The 20,120-nt window shown below is 38.5% G+C and overlaps 1 protein-coding gene across 1 annotated transcript; it reads right to left on the bottom strand.

Annotated features, from left to right (window-relative positions):
- Positions 1-387: 387 nt before the first annotated feature.
- On the bottom strand, positions 388-18,948 carry TMEM38A (transmembrane protein 38A). The gene is made up of 6 exons (XM_072156587.1): positions 18,668-18,948; positions 7,167-7,323; positions 5,040-5,224; positions 4,306-4,393; positions 2,635-2,752; positions 388-1,256 (listed from the first exon to the last, which is right to left on the bottom strand). Exons 1-6 carry the CDS (start codon positions 18,789-18,791, stop codon positions 1,038-1,040), a joined length of 891 nt encoding a protein of 296 aa, XP_072012688.1. The 5' UTR covers positions 18,792-18,948; the 3' UTR covers positions 388-1,037.
- Between the last annotated feature and the right edge of the window lie 1,172 nt (positions 18,949-20,120).

Below are 20,120 nucleotides of genomic sequence, written 5' to 3'. Positions count from 1 at the left end.
TAGGGGCTTGATTTTTATTAAACTGGGTGGCCTAACATGTAGTACTGTATATCATTTAATTTGGAAGTATGTATGTGGGGCTGTTGTAAATAAGGGAAACTGTGTATAAATAAAATGAGTGTATATATAAATTGTGTTGAAAAACTCAGCTTATACTCGAGTATACGCAGTAATTGCAATCTGAAACTGGATGTTTATGTTGCACAGGTGCAAGTTTAAAAAACGTCTAAATGTTGATCTGGCTATAATATATTTTGTGCTTTTACTCAGTTATGAGCCTAACTGTTGTCTACTACTTCATCTACTACTTCTGCATCTACTTAATTTCCCCTATATAAAGAAATATGTACAGTAGGGTTTTAATAAGGCTTCAAAGAATTCACATTTTTTTACAACGTCTTTATTAACTTTAAGTCAGTATATAGTGGACATTTACAAAAGTTTGTAGAATTAACTTCTTCCATAAAGCTATGGAGGTTTCTATACAGGTATCCAGATGATACATTAGAAACTGTTTCATTAAAAATCTGCATTTAAAAATAATAATCTGCCATTTATTTTCTATACTTTAATAAATTATTTTGTCTTCTTATTCACAAAATAGAATTTTTGAAGGCATAAAATATAAAAATGATGTCAAAAGATGTTTCAATCTACAAGTGAACACTTAGACAGTTTGAATAGATCTTTAAAACAGATAAAATTATTCACTGTTGTACATCTGAATTGTGGATAGGTGTAAATTGCTAAACCCTAGAATAACTGACTATTAAATACTTACAGGGTATTATTAGAAGAATGGGTTTCCTTTGTGTTTTAATCATCTTCTGATCTACACTGCAAGGTTGATGACATAACATTAAACAATGATATAGATAAAATGTTCTGAGGTCATCCTATCAGAATATACCATTGATCATTTCCTTTCAGACAAATAAAATCAAGTATCTTGTAGGATCCCCATTCCAAGAAACTGAAAATATGAATATCATTTGAATGAATATCACATTGATTGACCTGATCCAGGTCTTCGCTACTCATTCAGCTTTTTTCACTTTTCTCTTGCGAGTACCCTCATTTAGCTCCTCTTTGGATTTTGCACTTGAATGAGACACATGTTCATCGTGATGGTGGTGATGGTGGTGATCATCATGCCCATTTTGGTCTCCATCTGCATTGCCAAAAAGAATTGAACAGATGCAGTTCTCCAAAAGGGCAAAAGGTGACCCATGAGAGTGAGTTGCTGTCATGTAGATCTGAAGGGGGAGGAGATAGAAGAAATACAATAGTCAATACATTGAACTAAAATTGAATGTAGTTTACAATGGAAATGTATGTTATTTAGCTGTAGGGGACAGGCTAAAAGAAGCATGACCCAACATCAAGCTATATGTTTTTTTTTCCTTTCACTCTGGAGACCATTGATTTATAGAAGAACATGCAGTAATTTAGAAAGTCAATCAAGTTATCATTTGAGGTGCCACCTAAAGTCCTTATAACTTGTGTTCAATGAACATAGCACAGGTTAGTAGGCATTTAAAATCAACACAAATGCATAAAAATATTTTTAATAGCTTTAAAACGGCTGTTCCACCAGGATAATGTCCAGCATGGAACATGCCAATAAGCCAAATGAAACATTCAGAAAGACTTTATTCTGAAGGAATGATCCCTTAAAGTGTAACTGTAAGGTTATAGTGATTTTACCAAATTATTATATGTGATTCCCCCCTTTGAAAAGAAACAGAACGATGCCTTCTTTGTCCTGCTCACCCTTTTTTTTCCCAAAGTTCTGGCATTTTCTGTTTTGAAAGTGTTTGACAAAAATCTTTTTCTCCAGAGGTGAAGTGGGCGGAGACTGAGGCTGAGGCCAGTTACCTTGCCCCCAGATCCCATGATGCCTTGTGTTCTCTCTCAAAGTGATTTACCATTAAATCCATTTAGTGTCGCACAAGTAAATCCACTGAACACTGCAAATACAGGATGTATATGGTGACCAGCCTGGCAGCTTCCATCACATGAAGCAGGGAACATGTATTAAGTGGTAGAAATCATAAGTAAGCCAGTTGCATGAAGTCTATAGCATGTGCTTTGTGAGCACTAAGGGTTAATAGCTTATCTGGACAGATCTGATACTGCAGGTGACAAGGTGGTGGAAGTGAGCAGAGAGAAGAGCAGAGACAACAGAGAAACTTCTGTTGAATCACAGACTGGGATGGAGGGACTGATAGGGAACAGGGGAGAACCTTTACCTCCCTAGTCTGTGCAGGATACATCTGCATTCACACATTCAGTTGTGCTACATACACTGTCACATGACCTCCTCCCCTGTGAGCACGGAGAGGCAGCTCCTTCCCTCCGATGAATGCGTCTGATAAACATCAGATAAACAAATCTACGGACCAGGGCTTATCAACATATTGAGAGGAGGCAGCTATTGCAGCAATGAAGTAATCGGAGGATAGCAAAAAAAAAAAAATACTGAATATAGGTAACAAAGATAATAGGCAAAGTTGTTTTACATCATAAGAGCTATTGATTTGTGAAAAATAAAAAAACCTTTACAGTTACTCTTTAATGATCAGGCACTTGTATTTTAAGTTTAGATGCAATACTAAAAAAATAGGTTCATACCTTGCAAGACGCCATAAAGAGAGTAAAGAAAAAGATGAGGTATGCTTTGGAGATAGGTAACCAGTGGGATTGTTGAAGAGTGAACAGTATGGCACCATACAAACTGGCCTTGGTTGGGCTGTAGAGGATAAAAAAAGGAACGTTAGAGCTAAAAGTCTATAGACAGTTTTGTGCAAGAGAAATCAAAACAACATATAGTAAGTAGTAAGTTTCTATAGTAAAAGAAGTTTTGTATCAGCTTGTATCTGAAGGTAGAAGAAGAGGAAATATCAACATGATGATTTATCCATACATGACAAATGTATGGATAAATCATCATGTTGATATTTCCTCTTCTTCTACCTTCAGACTTGTGGCTGTGGCAAGTTCCCTAGCACTGGTCAATTGTTACCTACTCTCCAGTTTGTATCTCACATGCAGGAGCGCTCTGCTTCTCTCTCCATCATTCACACTATTCAACTGCAATGCCAAGAGGTTTGGCCCCTTACCTTGTTATACTTATATACAGAGAGACATTTATCACATGATTTTGTCTTTTATTTACCTACACTACAAGATGTAGGAGATAAATACTTTTTATAAGTGTTACACACACAAGGGTGAGGGTCTGACTGTGAAAGTGTATGTGGTTGATGGAAGGAAGCAGCTGTGCTGTACTGTATCAAACATTGGGTCTGTTTTGAGATAGGCAGGAAAGGGGCATATCTGAGCCATAGGACGTCTCCTGCACAAGTCATTCATACCACTTTCAGTGCTACAGCTTAGCAAGGGACATGTAGAGCGTGTAGAGTACAGAGGAAGAAGGGGGCGTTGCAGCCTGACGGAGCTCAGCTTAGGGACACCCGACTGACTTAAATCACAAAATTACAATGCAGACTGGTGGGTCATTTTATAATTCACAAGAGCTGACTCATACAGTAAATGAAGGTCCTTATGCTTGTGGCTACATGAACCTGACAGTTTCCTTTTAAAGAGTAACTGTACAGTTATAATGATTTTACAAAATTATTATATGTGATTCTTCCTTTAAAAATAAATAGAACATGCTCATTTCGTGCTGCTCACCCTTTTCTTCTCAAAGTAATGGCATTTTCTATTCTGAAAGTGTTCGTCAAAAATCTTTCTTACTAGTGGTGAAGTGGACGGAGACTAACATCTTCCTGTACTTGCCCTGAATTGAAGTCCAATTCAATCTGTACAGGATGTATATAGTGACTAGCCTCGCAGCTTCCATCACATGGAGGAGCAAGGATCAAGTAATTAGTGGAAGAAATCATAAGTAAACTAGTTACATGAAGTGTGTAGCTTGTTCTATGTGAGCAATAATTGTTAATAGCTTATCTGGACAGAGCTTATAGTGCAGAGTACAAAAGAAAGACAGAGAAAGTTCTGTAAAATCACAGACTGGGATGGAGGTATCTTAAAGTGTTCAAAACGTATTAACAAATAGCCCACATGTCATATTTGAAACATAAGGCTGTCAGGATGTTGAAAACTGGACTAAATAGAAAGGGGCCAATAGATATATACTAAAAGTTAGTCTTGAGTAGCTAAGTGGCTGCCTTAAACAATGAGAACCCTGTTTTGTTTTATTTCAGTAAAGCAGCTGTTAAGGGGTTGATGCTACAGAGAGCAACTGTCACATGAAACTATAGTAAGTTGTGCACTTACAAGGACATGTTAAGAATTTCATTAGTCTCCGGCTTCCAAACACCACGCAATAGCTGTTCCACATTAGACATCAGTGCCACACCAGAACCTATGACAAAGTAGAGCAGTAAATTAAAGCAATCCCGTTCAATTAAGACATTTTAAATGTAATATCATAACAACGTGCACAAAATACAATTAAAACTACACATTATATCACCAAATATGTAGAGCAAGAAAGATAAAAATAGGATTACTTTTTAAAACATTCCATTAAATATTTGAAATTCTGTTACTGCAATAAGAGATCTGGATACAAGTTCAGTAGGAATTGATTAATAATCTGTGCTTATTTCAAATACTTGTTCTATATGACTGGACCAAAATGTAACAAGAACACATAACACTAGTGGTTTTGTCATAGTCTATATCAGCAATGTCATATTTGATAGCATAGAGTGCTGCTCTTGGAATGAAATTGATGGGACACTACAACAGAACTGAGGCAGATTATGTATCTGTATCTATCTGTTTGTTGGTGGGTGTCTAAAGCCTGTTTGAGGAAGAAGACTTTCAAGTCAACTATCCAGCTATGGGAACATGTAGTGGCAATTTGGGTTTAGAGTGTATTTGCCAAATCCAATGATAAATTTATTGACTGAATAAATGATCCTCTAATATATCAGTTTGATTATAAAACCTCCCTTTAATAGGAACATTCAATTGTGCATAAATACTTTTTTTACATTCCTTACCTTTGACCCAGCCAATAAGTACCATAATAACCCAGCCATGATGGTAGTGGTGATGGGCATGGTGAATTCCAATAGCAATTTTTCGTACACGAACAACTTCTTTCATACCAACAAACACAAGTTTCACTGGTAGAAAGCTTACACACTTGTAGAAGAGATTAAGTGGACAGAAAAACATGAGATACCTGAAGAGATAAGATAAGGAAAGCATAACATTTTAAAAGTCTCATGATGTAAATTGATAAAAACACTGCAGCAAAAATACAGCGTCTACTGGGAAGTATGTGGACCTGCCCAATAATGCATATGAAAAATTAGTTACCATCTAATATATATCAGTTTAATAATAATACCACAACAACTAAATAAAGATATAACAAGTGATTCATTAAACAAACTGCTGTCATTTTTAAATGGGGCTGTTTTGTAAGATGAAGTGAATATCCTCTCTATTTTTAAAGTCTTCTATCTCCTGTTCGTTTATTGTTGTTTTTCTCCTTCAGGTCTGTCTATGGATGTGGATCTCAAGGCAAATTTAGATTGCCACCCTGAGTGAATTGTGAAGAAGTAACACTGTGTGGCTTATTTACTAAGAGTCACGCTGCTCACTTTCGTCGGACTGTGCGCTGTCTTCAAGGAATACACGGCTTACACATTTATTTAACAGGTGTATGCGCTGCGATTGTATTGTACACAATTGTTTTTTGGTGCAGCTGCGCTGGCTTTCAAGCGGGGAGCGTGCCATCGATGATCCAGACTGACTGCGGAATTTAACCTTCAAATTGTGCCGCAAGACAATGCACTTACATGCACCAGGAAGAAGAAGGTGAACTCCATCAAACCTGGTAAAGCGACACATGCACGATATTGGACGCACAATCTCAGTGAATGGCGGCACAGTGCATTATCATCGGGCAATGCGCTTTCTGTGAACTTCGCAGACCGGGTATGTAAATGTGCCCCTATCTATGCAAAGGGGTTAAGTCCTTTTCCATCTACAGAAAATTGGGAAGTATGAGTAGGTGACTGGTGGTTGTCTGGCCAGTACAGACGGTATACACTGGTGCGCACCTGCCATGAGGCAAGTTGAGAACTTACTGGACGACGGGGCGGCATTGTGCGCCCATCCATGCTGCTGCCGGCCCGCCACCCATACAGCCGCCAGAAAGGCAGCAGAAAGGCATGGTTCACCCCTGGGTTTACAAGAAAGTTTGCTACATGTAAAAAGAGATACCTGGGGTTTACCCACAGACAGAAGACGGACTAAGTATCAGTGTGCAGTTAACATTTTATTTACATTGTGTTTTGTAAATGCAAATGTTAACAGGAACTTAAATAGACAAATTTCTTTCAAAATGCAATCTAAATGCCTTGTGTAAACAAAGCCTTAAAGGGAAACATCTGGAGTAGGAGTCAAGTGGGTGTCTCAATCAGCCAGGTTATGGAGGTTATGGAATAAGGCCAAATGATTTGGACTCCAGAGTAGAATATAGACAGATACCTTCTCTAAATGCGATTTCTCCAAAATTAACAAGCAGATATGTTTGTGTTGCGTATAATGGGGCCTGCTTTAGCAAATGAATAACCTGATATGTAAAATCCAGTTGACAGGTTCCCTTTAAATGTAAATGAGGATCCTATTAAATGTAAATGAATGGTAATCCAGAAGGATTTACTCAAGCAAAAGCTATTTCTAAGATTCAATAATACACACATAGGGGCACATTTACTAAGGGTCCGAACGCCGCACTTTGGTCGGGTTTCCCAAATATTTCTCTTTTGCTCTGAATTGCCCTGGGTTTTTGGCGCACGCGATCGGATTGTGGATTGCATGCGACAGAAATCGGGGGGGGGGGCATGGACCCGACGGATTCTGACAAACCGCGGAATTTAAAAAAGGAAATTGTGTCACAAGATCAGCAATTACATGCACCAGGAAGAAGCAGGTGAACTCCGGTGGACCTAAGAGGGGAAGCGACACGTGCAGGAACTCGGACATACGATATTAGTGAATCGTGCCTGACCCGAATCCTCGTCGGACAACGCACCGCGGGATCGCGATGGGACCGGGTAAGTAAATCTGCCCCATAGTCATGGAAACATATACTGTAATACAGATATACTTACCAGACAGCAGATGCTAGAAGTATATTGACATTGTTACTGAAATAATCAATGGGAGAGTCTCCGAGCAAAACATCTGCAAGTATGTAGCTCCCAAAACAGTAGAGCATGGCACACAGCCAGGAGGCTACAGGGCTGCGTCTAGACAGGGCCACGGCACCTTTATGTGAGAAAAATGTTAAGAAATATTAAATATATTATTTTGCATCATCTTTGTTGATAAATAAATTAACTTCAGGTATAAAATAGAGTCTTGTTTTTTTAGCACTCACAGTTGTGTACCACCTATTGTGGTGCACAAACATTAGGGGAGAAGATAGGCCAAAGGTGTGAGTGTCTATATTAAAACTTTACTTTTATCAAATACAGGTTAAAAATGAATTACCTTGCTTTTTGACTAGGATTGGTGCTGTAGGCACCTGTGGCAATTGCCATAACAAAGATTATCATAAATGCTAAAGACACTTATGCTTTTGTCCTCTTCTCCCCCAATTTTTCCCCTATCTTTCAATATCTTTCTTCTAATTCACATTGGGATGAAAAGGATGCAAACAGAAAGAGTATTAGTTATATTAAGACATGGTAGGTAATACATGTAGATTTTCATTGTGGATTCCACATTAAAAAATGTCCATTGTAATGTGCAAAACAACATGGATTAGGTTCTGAGGGCCTCACTAGCATAAAACAGATTTTCAGTTTTGGGTTTGAGGGCATGGTACTGATTCTCAACTCTGCAGTTTTATCTTGCATATTTGCCAAAGATATTTGCATAGCAAAATCACTAGTTATCCATCACTATGGATTTCTCTTGATTCTGGGATCATAAAAGCAGTTTATGTGGTGAAACTGTATTAAAGAAAAATGCAGAACATCATACAATACATCTCTAAATCCTCTTTAGCTAAAAAAAAGAAAACAAATTAAAACTGCAAATTCTGCTTCTTAAAGGAAACCTACCACTTGTAGTGGCAGGTTTCCGATGGCAATATCGGGCACCAGCTCAGGGTGAGCTGGTGCCGGAGCTTATTTTAGTTAGTGTTTTAAACCGCGGTATCGCGGTTTAAAACACTTTTTAAACGTTGTAGCCGGCGCAGGCAGGTACGCGCTCGGCGCTTACCGTGCACGCGGCTCTCATTCACTTCCTATGTAGCCGCGTGCACGGTAAGCGCCGAGCGCGTACCTGCCTGCGCCGGCTACAACGTTTAAAAAGTGTTTTAAACCGCGATACCGCGGTTTAAAACACTAACTAAAATAAGCTCCGGCACCAGCTCACCCTGAGCTGGTGCCCGATATTGCCATCGGAAACCTGCCACTACAAGTGGTAGGTTTCCTTTAATGTTTTAAACTATATTTTATTCTTGATGTAATTGTTTATTTTGAACAAGCACTGCAGAAAAAATGAAACATAAATTTTTGATTTCTCATAAAGAAGTTCAGAAATGCAACTGGTAGCCACATGCCTATAGTCTGTCTTGGATGGAGTTGATCAGCATGTGGATGGTGGTTTTGCAAACTTCTAATTCGTTCTTACATGTGAATTTACATATACATTCTGTGGCAAACAACTGAGACCTGAACAATTTTATAAATTCTCAGAAAAGTGTTGCACTAGCAGCTGAATTGTTAATGAATTGAATAGCCCTCTAAGGATAATGTCACTGTGGGGAGGTGAAATTGGATGACAGACAGCTGAACCACTGTACAGAACTAAATATAACCCATAGGTCAGCATAGGAGCAGAGGACACCTGTCAAGGAATATCAACCATTAATCAAATAGGAGAAGAGAAAACTTTGAAAAGCCTGGTCTAGCAGAAATAGCAATAAGAATTATCTCGATTGATCCCAATGATATTGGCAGTCATTAGTGATAATAATAATCTTATGGTTATAAAGTGGTTGCTTTAAAATGTTAAATAATTAGTTGTATAGATTGCAGTTATCTTCACAATGGTTTGGTAATAATGGCAAAGGTCTCATTACTGCAAACACAGAATAGTCACATTGATGTTTTTGTTTCATTGCACTTCAAAGTGAAATGTATTCTTACAATAGTTTAGATACAAGGCAGACATTCATTTGTTATAGTCATTTGACGTGATTAACAGAAAGATTACTTTATCTACATGTGAATTATTGTCCTGTACACAGAGTTATTTACATTTCTATCACAGTTTACAAAATAGAAACTGTTCTCTATTTATCTGCTTCAGAGAAATAGGAAACTTTGCTTTGCATATAACGGAGTTGTAAATCAAGAGTTAAATGTTAAAGATTGAGGGAGCACACATGTGGCCCTTGCGTTGTGTTGTAAATGCACACAGTAATCCAGAACTATTTTTAGAATGTACATGTTTAAGGAAGAAGACTTGACTTATTCTAGTTCCATTTTTCTTAAACACATACATTCTAAAATATAGAAATAGTTTTGGATTATGCTACTACTAAGTGAATGGTTTGTTGAGGGTGGATCATACATGGCACTTGTGTTGCATTTACAGACACATCGGAAGTGCCATGTATGACCATACCCTCAACAAACCACTCACTTAATAATAACATAATCCAGAACTATTTCTAGATTTTAGTATGCACGTGTTTAAGAAAACTAGAACTAGACTAGAGTTAGACAGCACAGAAAATGAAATAAATGTATATGTATGTCCATTGCTATGGCTGCATTGCAAAGCAAAGTAACTTTAAGGATACTGCAGTACTCTGCCAATAATGCATAATGGACTATTTTTGCCAGTACAAACAAATCTTACAAATCAAAATGTGCTTGATTTCTGGTCAATGTGGAGGACACTTTTTGCACCTTCCTTTTCATGTATCATGATTTGGAGGTAAAGGGGCATAAATCAAAATGTGCCAAACTGCAACAAAATAGTAGTATATCCAGTGACCCGTTAGTGACCACCAATAAAGGATTTGATGACCCACTAAGGGGCAATAGGCTAGACAACTGTGTTTTAACAGGCCTAATCTACATCTCCTTTGACTGCCAGCCACCTACTTTGCGAGGGAGGGGGCTCCTTCCGTCATCCTATTGGATCCCTACAATGCAATCGAAGGGTGCCAGTATTCTCACTGGCCCCTGTAGGCTTTCCTATGGCCTCCGGGCCTGCCATGTAGGAGAGCCTACAATTCAAATGTGGTGTACAATAGGTTGCCTGTCAGTATAATGTACTACAATATAGAAGCATTTAAATTTATTATACAATTGATCACATCATTGCATGTGGAAGTCTCATAGTGGGACCAAGAAGTGTAGTAAAAATTGTCAATAAAGTGAAGAAATGTTAAAAACAAATACCAGTTTCTATATACAGAATGCATTTTAAATATAAAAAATACAAATAAAAAAAACTATACATAATAAGGAATTAATGCATCTGTAACAACCCAACCAAAACATCTACTGTGTCTTTATCTTGTACAGTGTACAATTTTAAATATTAAAAAAAAAAGGAATACGTAGAAGAAAATGGAACCTGAAAAAACAGCAACTCGTTCCGCAAAATTCAATTCCATCAGTTAGCCCCGTCGGTGAAAAAATAAAAACATCATTTTTGTAAGTGATTTTATTATCCAGAGCCTTAAAAACCTTTTTAAAAAGTCTTTTTTCTAGGTGACCCCGGCGTATCAAGATTAGATAACGCAAGCACCGGGATCAAGATGAAGAGGAGGACAGGTGAGTATCTGTAGGTTCTTTTTACTACAAACTTTCCTGCAAAAATATGCCCTAATATGGTCACGTTAATGGGTAAATAGCAAAGTTATCACTCGTGGCATGTGCCCTAAAGCACATAAACAGGCCTTTGATAAGATACATTACAAATTTTGCTATTCTAACTTGTACTGATGTTTTATGCAAAGTTTGCTAAGAGTTAAGATTTTTTAGACAGTATAAATAAATCTGTCTCATTATGTCAGATTATTGACATTCGAGTTGGTTTTGTTAGAAACTTTGCATCTTTTTATGCGCCACTGTGTTGTGCCCAATGTTCACAATACTAAACGATACCACTATGTTATACAGCAGTCCACTACTTGGAGATAACAGCGCACTGCCATCAAATTGGTATACATGCAATTATTTTTGTGTGTTTTGGTGTGTGTGCAAAGGTTCACGTTTCATTGTTTGCAAAACAAGAAGAAAACTCACATTATACAGGAAACAAATTAAGAAACTTCATTATCTACCCAACGACAAGCTTATACACTAGAAAAATTGTTCTACACATATTGACATTGTGTATTTACTTAAGCTACATGGATAATACCTAGGGTGGAGACACATTTAGCTAACTCTTATCAGCTTTTCCATGCGACTATACAACATAGAAAAGAATGTTGCTGTACATCGATTTCCTATTGTAAGTGTATCACAGCCTAGCTTTTAGCAGCTACAGACCTTTATCTACCCAAAGCAGCAGTAGTGTCATATAACAAGGCAGCTAGCACTAGTTTCAGGGCCTTACAACAGTACCGTGGTTCAGGTTTATTAAATAAATACAAAAATAAATATAATAATAAGAGACAGAGCTCTTAATGATATGGAAAGAACCTTATTCATATTGCTCCTACCTATAGGGAAATAGCAGTACTGTAGGTACTGTTTATGATTTTGAATCATAAAAAGAAAGAATCCTTCCTTATGTAGATAAATTACAGTAGCTTGAATGTACATAAAATTAAATATTTCCACAATAATTGACAATGGCCCACATTTATTAAAGTTTTTGCACCAGTTTTGTGTCTTGCTTTGCACTGTAAAGAATATGCAAACTGCTTTTGCTCATGTATTTACAAAGTGTGTATGCCAGTTTTCTGTCTGACTTTGTGCTGTAAAGAATATGCAAACTGCTTGCTCGTGTGTTTATGTGTTTAAGTGTCTGACACTCCACTGACCTTATCTGCTCTCTGCCTACAGCCTCCTCCCTTTCATTCTAGGACGAGAGCACACAGACACTCACTTCCTGCTGGCAAACAACTGCAGCATTGTGAGGAGAGTAAAGCTACAAGCTACAGAAAGATAAGATCTTTATATCAGGGGAGTAGGAGGGAGATATATAGCCGAACTGTGTGTTTAGTTAGCAGAGCTGAGATTGTCATTGTGTGTTATATCTATCTCATGGATCTCATCATCACTCATCTCTGATCTGTCACATCTCTCTTTCTATGTGTCAGATGTGTTCAGAAGCTAAAAAAAAGTGTATATAAATCCGTACCCTGATAATTTAAGCACATTGTCAGTACACTGTATCTCACAGCACTATATAGATCATAATGTGTCTGCTTAGAGAGTCCAAACCCACACTCTGGAATTTTGCACTGACTATCACTGAGTTATGGAAGCTAAAACAGCAACAAAACTGAGTAAAGTTGTAAAGTTATGGGTTAAAATTATCTTTGTTGTGTAAACATCACTAGGGGATTCTTTCATGGACAACCCCCTTTAAGAAAGACTTGGACCAGTTAACACACAGTCCAGAGAATTAACCAAATTTGTGACATTTCCACTTGTATTGTGTTTAGAGGGTCAGATGTGAACAACATTAAATTGTCTGCATATAGGGTTGTACGTTTTATTCCTTTATAAACTGGGTGTCTCAATTTTATGGCCAGTGGCTCGCAAGAGTGAATAATAGGGGCGACAGGGGGCATCCCTGTTGCATACCTCTGCGCAGGGCAAATTAAGCTAAGGGGGAGCTATTCACTATTAGTGAAGCTTGTGGTTACATAAAATATCCAGCCACGCAGTGAAGACAGGTTTGAAACAAAATTTCCTAAGTACTTGCTGAAGAATGGGCCACTCTACTGAATCAAAGGCTTCAGTAGCGGCCAGTGACACCAAAGCCCAGTCAGCACCCAATTTCCTACCTCGCTGTGTAACTACCTGTACTCTCCTAATTTTTTTTAGAAGCCGATTTGCCTGGCATAAAATTGCATTGATCCAGTTGGGTGAGAGCAAGAATAACTAAATTTAGTCGTTTAGCCATTATTTTAGTAAGAAGCTTGTAATCTGTAATGTTTAATATGGCAATGGACCACACATATTTGAGGCCTCTTTGGTTGACACCCTGTTTGGGTGACTAAAGTACTTAAATGTCAGTGTAAAAAAACTAACTTGATTATAAAACAGTCATGTAAAAAGGAAAATTTGTTGCGTCTCCTATGTTTTAGAAATAGTCTATATGCTCACCTTTTGCATGAATGTGTGCATACCGATAAAGGTACATATTTACATACTAACAGGTTTGACCTCTGGTAGAAGCAAGGAGCTGCAGGACATGACATAATCAGTATTCTTGCTGATTACAAGATACAACACCTTTCAGCGATTCAACTGCAGAAGGTGGTCAGCATGCATTATTCCACATTGAGATCCAGAAACATCATTGTATCAGTGAGTCCAATGAGCAGCTTATCAGATGTGCAAATGGGCTTATATTAAATTTCCTCCACTAATTCATTTAACTGGTTCACGACCACCCGCCGTCTATTCACGGCGTGCGTTGAGTTCCGCTGCATGGAGAGGGCTCATGGGCTGAGCCCTCTCCATAGCTGGTAAGTATATGCTGCATATTGGCCAAAAATTGCCTGAAAATGCCTGATCTATCAAAATATAATAACGATTATTCACTGCATTTAACCTCGTAACACAAAATAGCGCCCAAAGTCGAAAATGTCACTTTTTGGGCATTTTGAAAAATATAAAAAAAAATCTATAAAAATTAATCAAAAGGTCGTATAGTCCTAAAAATCATTGAAAACATCATCAAAAGTTGCAAAAAATGACACCACCCACAGCTCAGTACAGAAGTATGAAAAAGTTATTAGAGCCAGAAGATGGAAAAAAAAAATTTGTACAGGAGGTTTTAACCCCTTAAGGACGGAGGGTTTTTCGGCTAATTTCTCGCTCTCCAACTTCAAAAATCCATAACTTTTTCATTTTTACGTGTACAGACCTGTGTGAGGGCTTATTTTGTGCGTAACAAATTTTACTTTCCCGTAATGTTATTTATTTTAACATGCCGTGTACTGCGAAGCTGAAAAAAAATTCCAAATGTGGAAAAATTGAAAAAAAACCGCACGTGCGTCACGTTCTTGTGGGCTCAGTTTTTACAACTTTCACTCTTCGCTCCAAATAACATGCCTACTTTATTCTTTGGTTCGGTGCGATCGCCGTGATACCAAATTTATATAGGTTTTATTGTGTTTTAATACATTTTCAAAAATTAAACGAATGTGTACAAAAAAGAAAAAAATTTTTTTGCCATCTTCTGACGCTAATAACTTTTTCATACTTTGGCGCACGGAAATGTGTGAGGGGTCATTTTTTGCGAAATGAGGCGACGTTTTCATTGCTACCATTTTGAAGTCTGTGCGACATTTTGATCATTTTTTATTTCATTTTTTATGTTATGTAAAAAGGTGTAAAAGTCGCATTTCGGACATTTGGGCGCCATTTCCCGCCTCGGAGGTCACCGCCGGCCGTAACCGTTTTTATATTTTGATAGATCGGGCATTTTGGGACGCGGCGATACCTAATATGTCTGTGATTTTTACTGTTTGTTATGTTTTATATCCGTTCTAGGGAAAGGGGGGTGATTTGAACTTTTAATATTTTATTAATTTTTTTTATTTTTTAAACTTTTTTTTTTCTTTTTTTTTTCACTATTTTTTAGACCATCTAGGGTACATTAACCCTAGATGATCAGATCGCTCCTACCATATACTGCAATACTACAGTATTGCAATATATGGCGTTTTTGCAGGTCTTACATTACAATGAGCCACTGGCTCATTGTAACGAACCTGCATAAACCATGTAGCCTCGTGTCAAGAGAAGACCCGAGGCTACCATGGTAACCGATCGCCGCCCCCCGATGACGTTCGGGGGCGTGGCGATCGAAAAAAAGATGGCGGCGCCCGCGCGCCGCCGTCTTTTAAACGCCGCCCGCGACTTTGCGGGCGGCGTTTAGAGGGTTAATAGCCGCGATCGGTGCAAGCACCGACCGCGGTTATTAGCGGTGGGGGTTTTGTGCAAAATGCAAAAACCCCCACCTCTGTATGAAGAGGACTCAGCCCGTGAGCCCTCTTCATACATCCCTTATACCTCTGCGCCGTAGAGCTACGGCGCAGAGCGTTAAGGGGTTAATATGTGAAAACATTATAAAACCTATACAAATTTGGTATCCCCGTAATCGAACCGAACCAAAGAATAAAGTAGACGTGTCATTTGGCGAGCACAGTGAAAGCTGTCAAATCCAAGCCCACAAGAAAATGGCGCAAATGCACTTTTTTTTTACCATTTTCACTGCATTTGGAATTTTTCCCGTTTCCCTGTACATGGCATGAAATATCACAGAGCTCTTTACGTGTAAAAATAAAAAAAGTTGTAGTTTTTTGAAGGTGGGGAGTGAAATATGGAAATGAAAAAACAGGAAAGGGCCTGGTCCTTAACCAGTTAAAGGGGTTGTCCAAGTTTAAACAAAAACATATAACCGGCCGGGGGAGGGGGAAGGGTGGACAAAAAGAGCTTATACTTACCTTCACTGGCACTCCTGTGGTAAAGCGCTCCCGATCACCGCAGTGCATTGGACACAGCATTAGATTCAATGCTGTAGGCGGTGACTGGAAATTTTCGGCTGTGCCAGAATATTGAATTTTATGGTGCACAGACTGATCTTACTGATCTTTTGAAGCCACAACCCTTTTACCAAGGATATGCCCTAGTCCGAAAAAAATTGTCTAAAATCTGCAATAAATGTGGTGCCCAGCATTTCAGTTTGATACATCCCCCAAACAGATTGATACATCTCTCTTCAAATTTTTTTTTTGTCTCTCAAACAATCCATTGCACTATGGCAGCATTCCTTTGACATTTCTGAGGTCCTGTAGAGGCTGAACTATTATAAGATAAATGGAGACTTGCTGCCCTGACATGGTCACACATTGTGGTGCCCACTTCCATTTCAAATCAAAAGAAACACCTAACTTCCACTAGTGTTCCCTTTTGTCCTGCGCTCCATCTAGCTTGTTCCATTTACACATGCGCTTCTTGAATGGGTCAAGTAAGAAAATGTATAGGGGAGTAGGACTAGAATCACCGTTGATTTTGTCAGTACAGACAACATAATATATAACAATTGCTTATTTTGTTACATGTATCAATGATGGATTCTCATTCTCATCTGTGTGTAAATCCATTATAGTCCTATACATAGCTATGTACTAGCAGCTGTTTAGTCCACTGTGACAACCATTACCTTATTCATGTTCGTTGTCATAGGCTTGCCTCTGTTACCAGTATCCCTGAATAGAAATACACGCTAGTTTTGGTCCTGACCTGTAATACTATATGTATGAGTGAAGGGCAACTCCATGTTTCTTCAACTGTTGGTAGAAACAAAGGGGCATAAGCAATCCATGAGAAAAAGTGACTTAAGAGCAGTATGTGTAAGGTTTTGTAATAGATATGATTCGGAACTAGGTAAAATACATTATTGCTTCAAATATTGTCTTTTTCACCTCATCCTCTCAAAAACGGGATAGTTTAGATTTCATTTTCTTTTAGGATTAACTGTCATTACAGCAATATAATCAGTAGAGAATCATAACAACCTGTTTGGGTGGTAGCCCTCGGCCCAAGTCTTCTAGGGTGCCCATGGCCGCCCAGACCACCCACCAAATTTTATACTGAGAAAGACCTTCACCCATTAAATCTTTGTACATCAGTTCCTGCTCACAATACACAACAATAATTTCCGGGCATTTGAAGGTCCTCCAAAGGTCCTGAAATTGCAGATTAAAAGCAGGCAGAAGGGACGCATCCTCCATTCCCCAAGAAGCTTGATTCTAGTACCATATGTAGGAAGTGAATTCCACATTACGTAGGAGCTATAAAATTCATACAGCCCAGGGCCCACAGCAGTCTAAGTCTGCCCCTGGTTATATTACATTGTTCCTGAAAAGATCTAAGGTTCTAATTGGTAGGTATCCAATCCAGAACAGAGCATGTCTCCTTAAAATGCATTTGTACTGTAGGATGGATTCCCGACCAATACTTACAATGGAAGGCTGCAAAGTATCCCACTGTATAGGTATAGTGTGGGGTACTTCTTATGGGGCCCCTCCCTTTCTGTCAGCAGGTGGATGAAGCACAATCTAAGAGTTAATCAATGCAAATGTCAGGATATTCAAACAATTCCATATTTGCATCCATTTATGAAGAGACAAGGTGATGTGAAATCTGTATGTAAGAGAAACAGCTCAGACTGAAAACCTCATATTTTTCTCAATCATGTATTGTCATAGTTTCTAGAAAATTGTAATCAGCACGTTAAACCTCTGAGACCACATATAAGGTTATAGTAAGGGAAGTTCTATATATAGTTGTAGGGATACCCTAACAAATGACTATACATACAACAAATGCTGATCTATACCACACCAAAACCATCTTTTAGAGGGTGGACAGTTGTTTGTAACTATACACTGCAGTGTTATCAGTAAAAAACTTCTGCACATCAGGGCTTTACAGTAGCAAACTATATATATTTTCAACCTAACACATAATGCAGCTTGAGTTGCTTGAAGTGAGTAATGGTTCCTGTAGAGTTGCAGTCAATTAGAATTGTTGGTGAACATTTTGTGCATTCCTATGACAGCATAACTGGCAAGGGACTAAGAATGACCATGGGCCCATTATAGATTCTATTTAATAGAGCTATTTCCTTCTACTGATCACTTGCTGGTCTTTGACATCACCCAATGATGACAGGTGAAAAGATCATTTAGACTTCATTAACTTCTTAGATGATTGTTCCATTTTACGGTTTGTTCTCTGTGATGTAATGTAATATTATATTTGTATATATATATATTTGTCTCCTAAGATTTATAAAGAGTTACAGAATATGATAACACTATATAAATAAAAATTATTATTATTATATCATACTTTTGAAGTACTACATCCCACTGAGGGCCTATAGGCAATGCCTTAGTGGTCAATTTTTCATATCATTACTGCCTAGGACTGCAAATGTTTGCCCTAAAGGCCAAAATAAGAATTGGGTAATAACTAACTTTATTGTGCCCAGATTCTGTTTATGTAACTGTGAATCAACTTCCTTTTCATGTTTATAAATGTTATTATACAATGCTATTATGATATCATTACAATTATCATTACACATTGTTTCTGTTATTATTTTTAATATAATGATACATTTACTTTTTTTCATTTTGCAGGTTAACTTAAATGTTGAGCTCACACACTAAGGCTTAGTGTGGAGCAGGTAAATCAGAAAGAGTTAAATTTCGCCTGAAGCCTGCCAACAATTTATCCATTCATTCTCTTACCTAAATCTCTATATCCTTAAAAGGCAAATGTGCAGCTTTCACCAATTAACCCCAGCAGTGATAACTATGTATGCAGAATACATGCATTAGACATGAGTAGTAAATATTTAGGCTGAAATAACCTACCTGGTTCATACTTGAGATATAGGATGGAGATAATATAGTAAGCCACATCAAATAATGGGAAGACAGGTAATTTGGAGAAAGATACAGCCAGGTCCTCCAGGCTAAGAGATGACAGTAGCTCCATGGTTCTGGCTCAGCTTCCCACGCTGTCCTTGCAGACAGTGACAGCAAGCTACACTGACTGTGCAGGGGGATCTATGGGGAGGGGTACAGGGATGAAGGGACTGTCAGTTTGTGTGGGATCCCCTCTCCCACCTCCAGTACTGCTATAATAAACCAGGGTTGTGAGGGCTATATTTAGCTGACTGCAAGAAGCCACTCCTCTTTGCTGCCTGCATAGGAGGGTGAATACACAATTGTAGAACATTGCAGGACTTCCTTGTCCTCTGTTATATGTATATTGTTATGTTCAGAACAAAATACCAGTACAGTATGGTGTAAATTAAAAATAGAATTATGGTGAGTTGTGAGCTGTTTATTTCATTTCAAGCAGTAAAGTAGTCAATTCAATTATAGGATTAAGAAAATATGATCTCCTTTTGGTTATAGGATTAAGAAAATATGATCTCCCTTTGGTTTGCAACTGATCCCTATTAAAGGAGATGTCCAGGATCAGGATAGGTCATCAGTATCAGAAGTGTGAGTTCATCCTGGGCTAATTTCATGATATTATTTGCCTGAGAAATTGTGGAACTGTTGAAGCAGACAGCTCCATAGAACCGTCTGCTTTCAGTTCTATATAATGTACAACAGTTATAGCTTATATCATCTGATTTGTGGGAGTTTCAGATTGATCTGATATTGTTGACCTATCCTAGAAATATGGGATAAGTATATGCTGTGTGCAACCCTTTGAATAAGGATAAAGTACCAGACACAACCTATGGAAAAGAGTTGCATTGTTTATAGTTAAAGTGATTGGCTTTTAAAAAATTATTAATAAGAATTGTGTTGGGGGCAGGGCCGCACATGCCTTGAGGCAAGATGAAAATCTCGCCTCAGGCGGCAGATGTCAGAGCCATGATGAGAGCGGCATCTTAGGTGAATAAAATAAGGGTGATTCGGGCGCCCATTGCCGCCCGAATCACCCATCATGAAATTAATTGCGTCTGTTTCTTTAAGAACACAGACGTGATTAATATACAGAGTGGCGCAGGCCTGTTTGGCTGCACTGCTCTGTTGCTCTGCAGGACCCAGGGGGCTTGTGATGATGTCACGCCACATGGGTTCCAGCACAGGGACTGCATGCAATCTCGGGTCTCCGCGCTGCCCCCGGCAGCGCCAGATAACAATCCCCTCTAGCCTTGCAGGGAGCAACGGAGGAGGCTCAGATCATGCACCGGGTAGCACAGCAGCTGCCCGGGGCCGTGGATGGTGATAGTGGTCTGTGTAAGTCAGCCAGGAACTCCCACAGCTGCCACTCCTCTAGCTCAGGGTACTGACCCATCGGATC

Source organism: Engystomops pustulosus, chromosome 1, assembly GCF_040894005.1.
Source record: "Engystomops pustulosus chromosome 1, aEngPut4.maternal, whole genome shotgun sequence".
Classification (NCBI taxonomy): Eukaryota; Metazoa; Chordata; class Amphibia; order Anura; family Leptodactylidae; genus Engystomops; species Engystomops pustulosus.
This window is presented reverse-complemented; position numbering and strand designations above follow the sequence as displayed.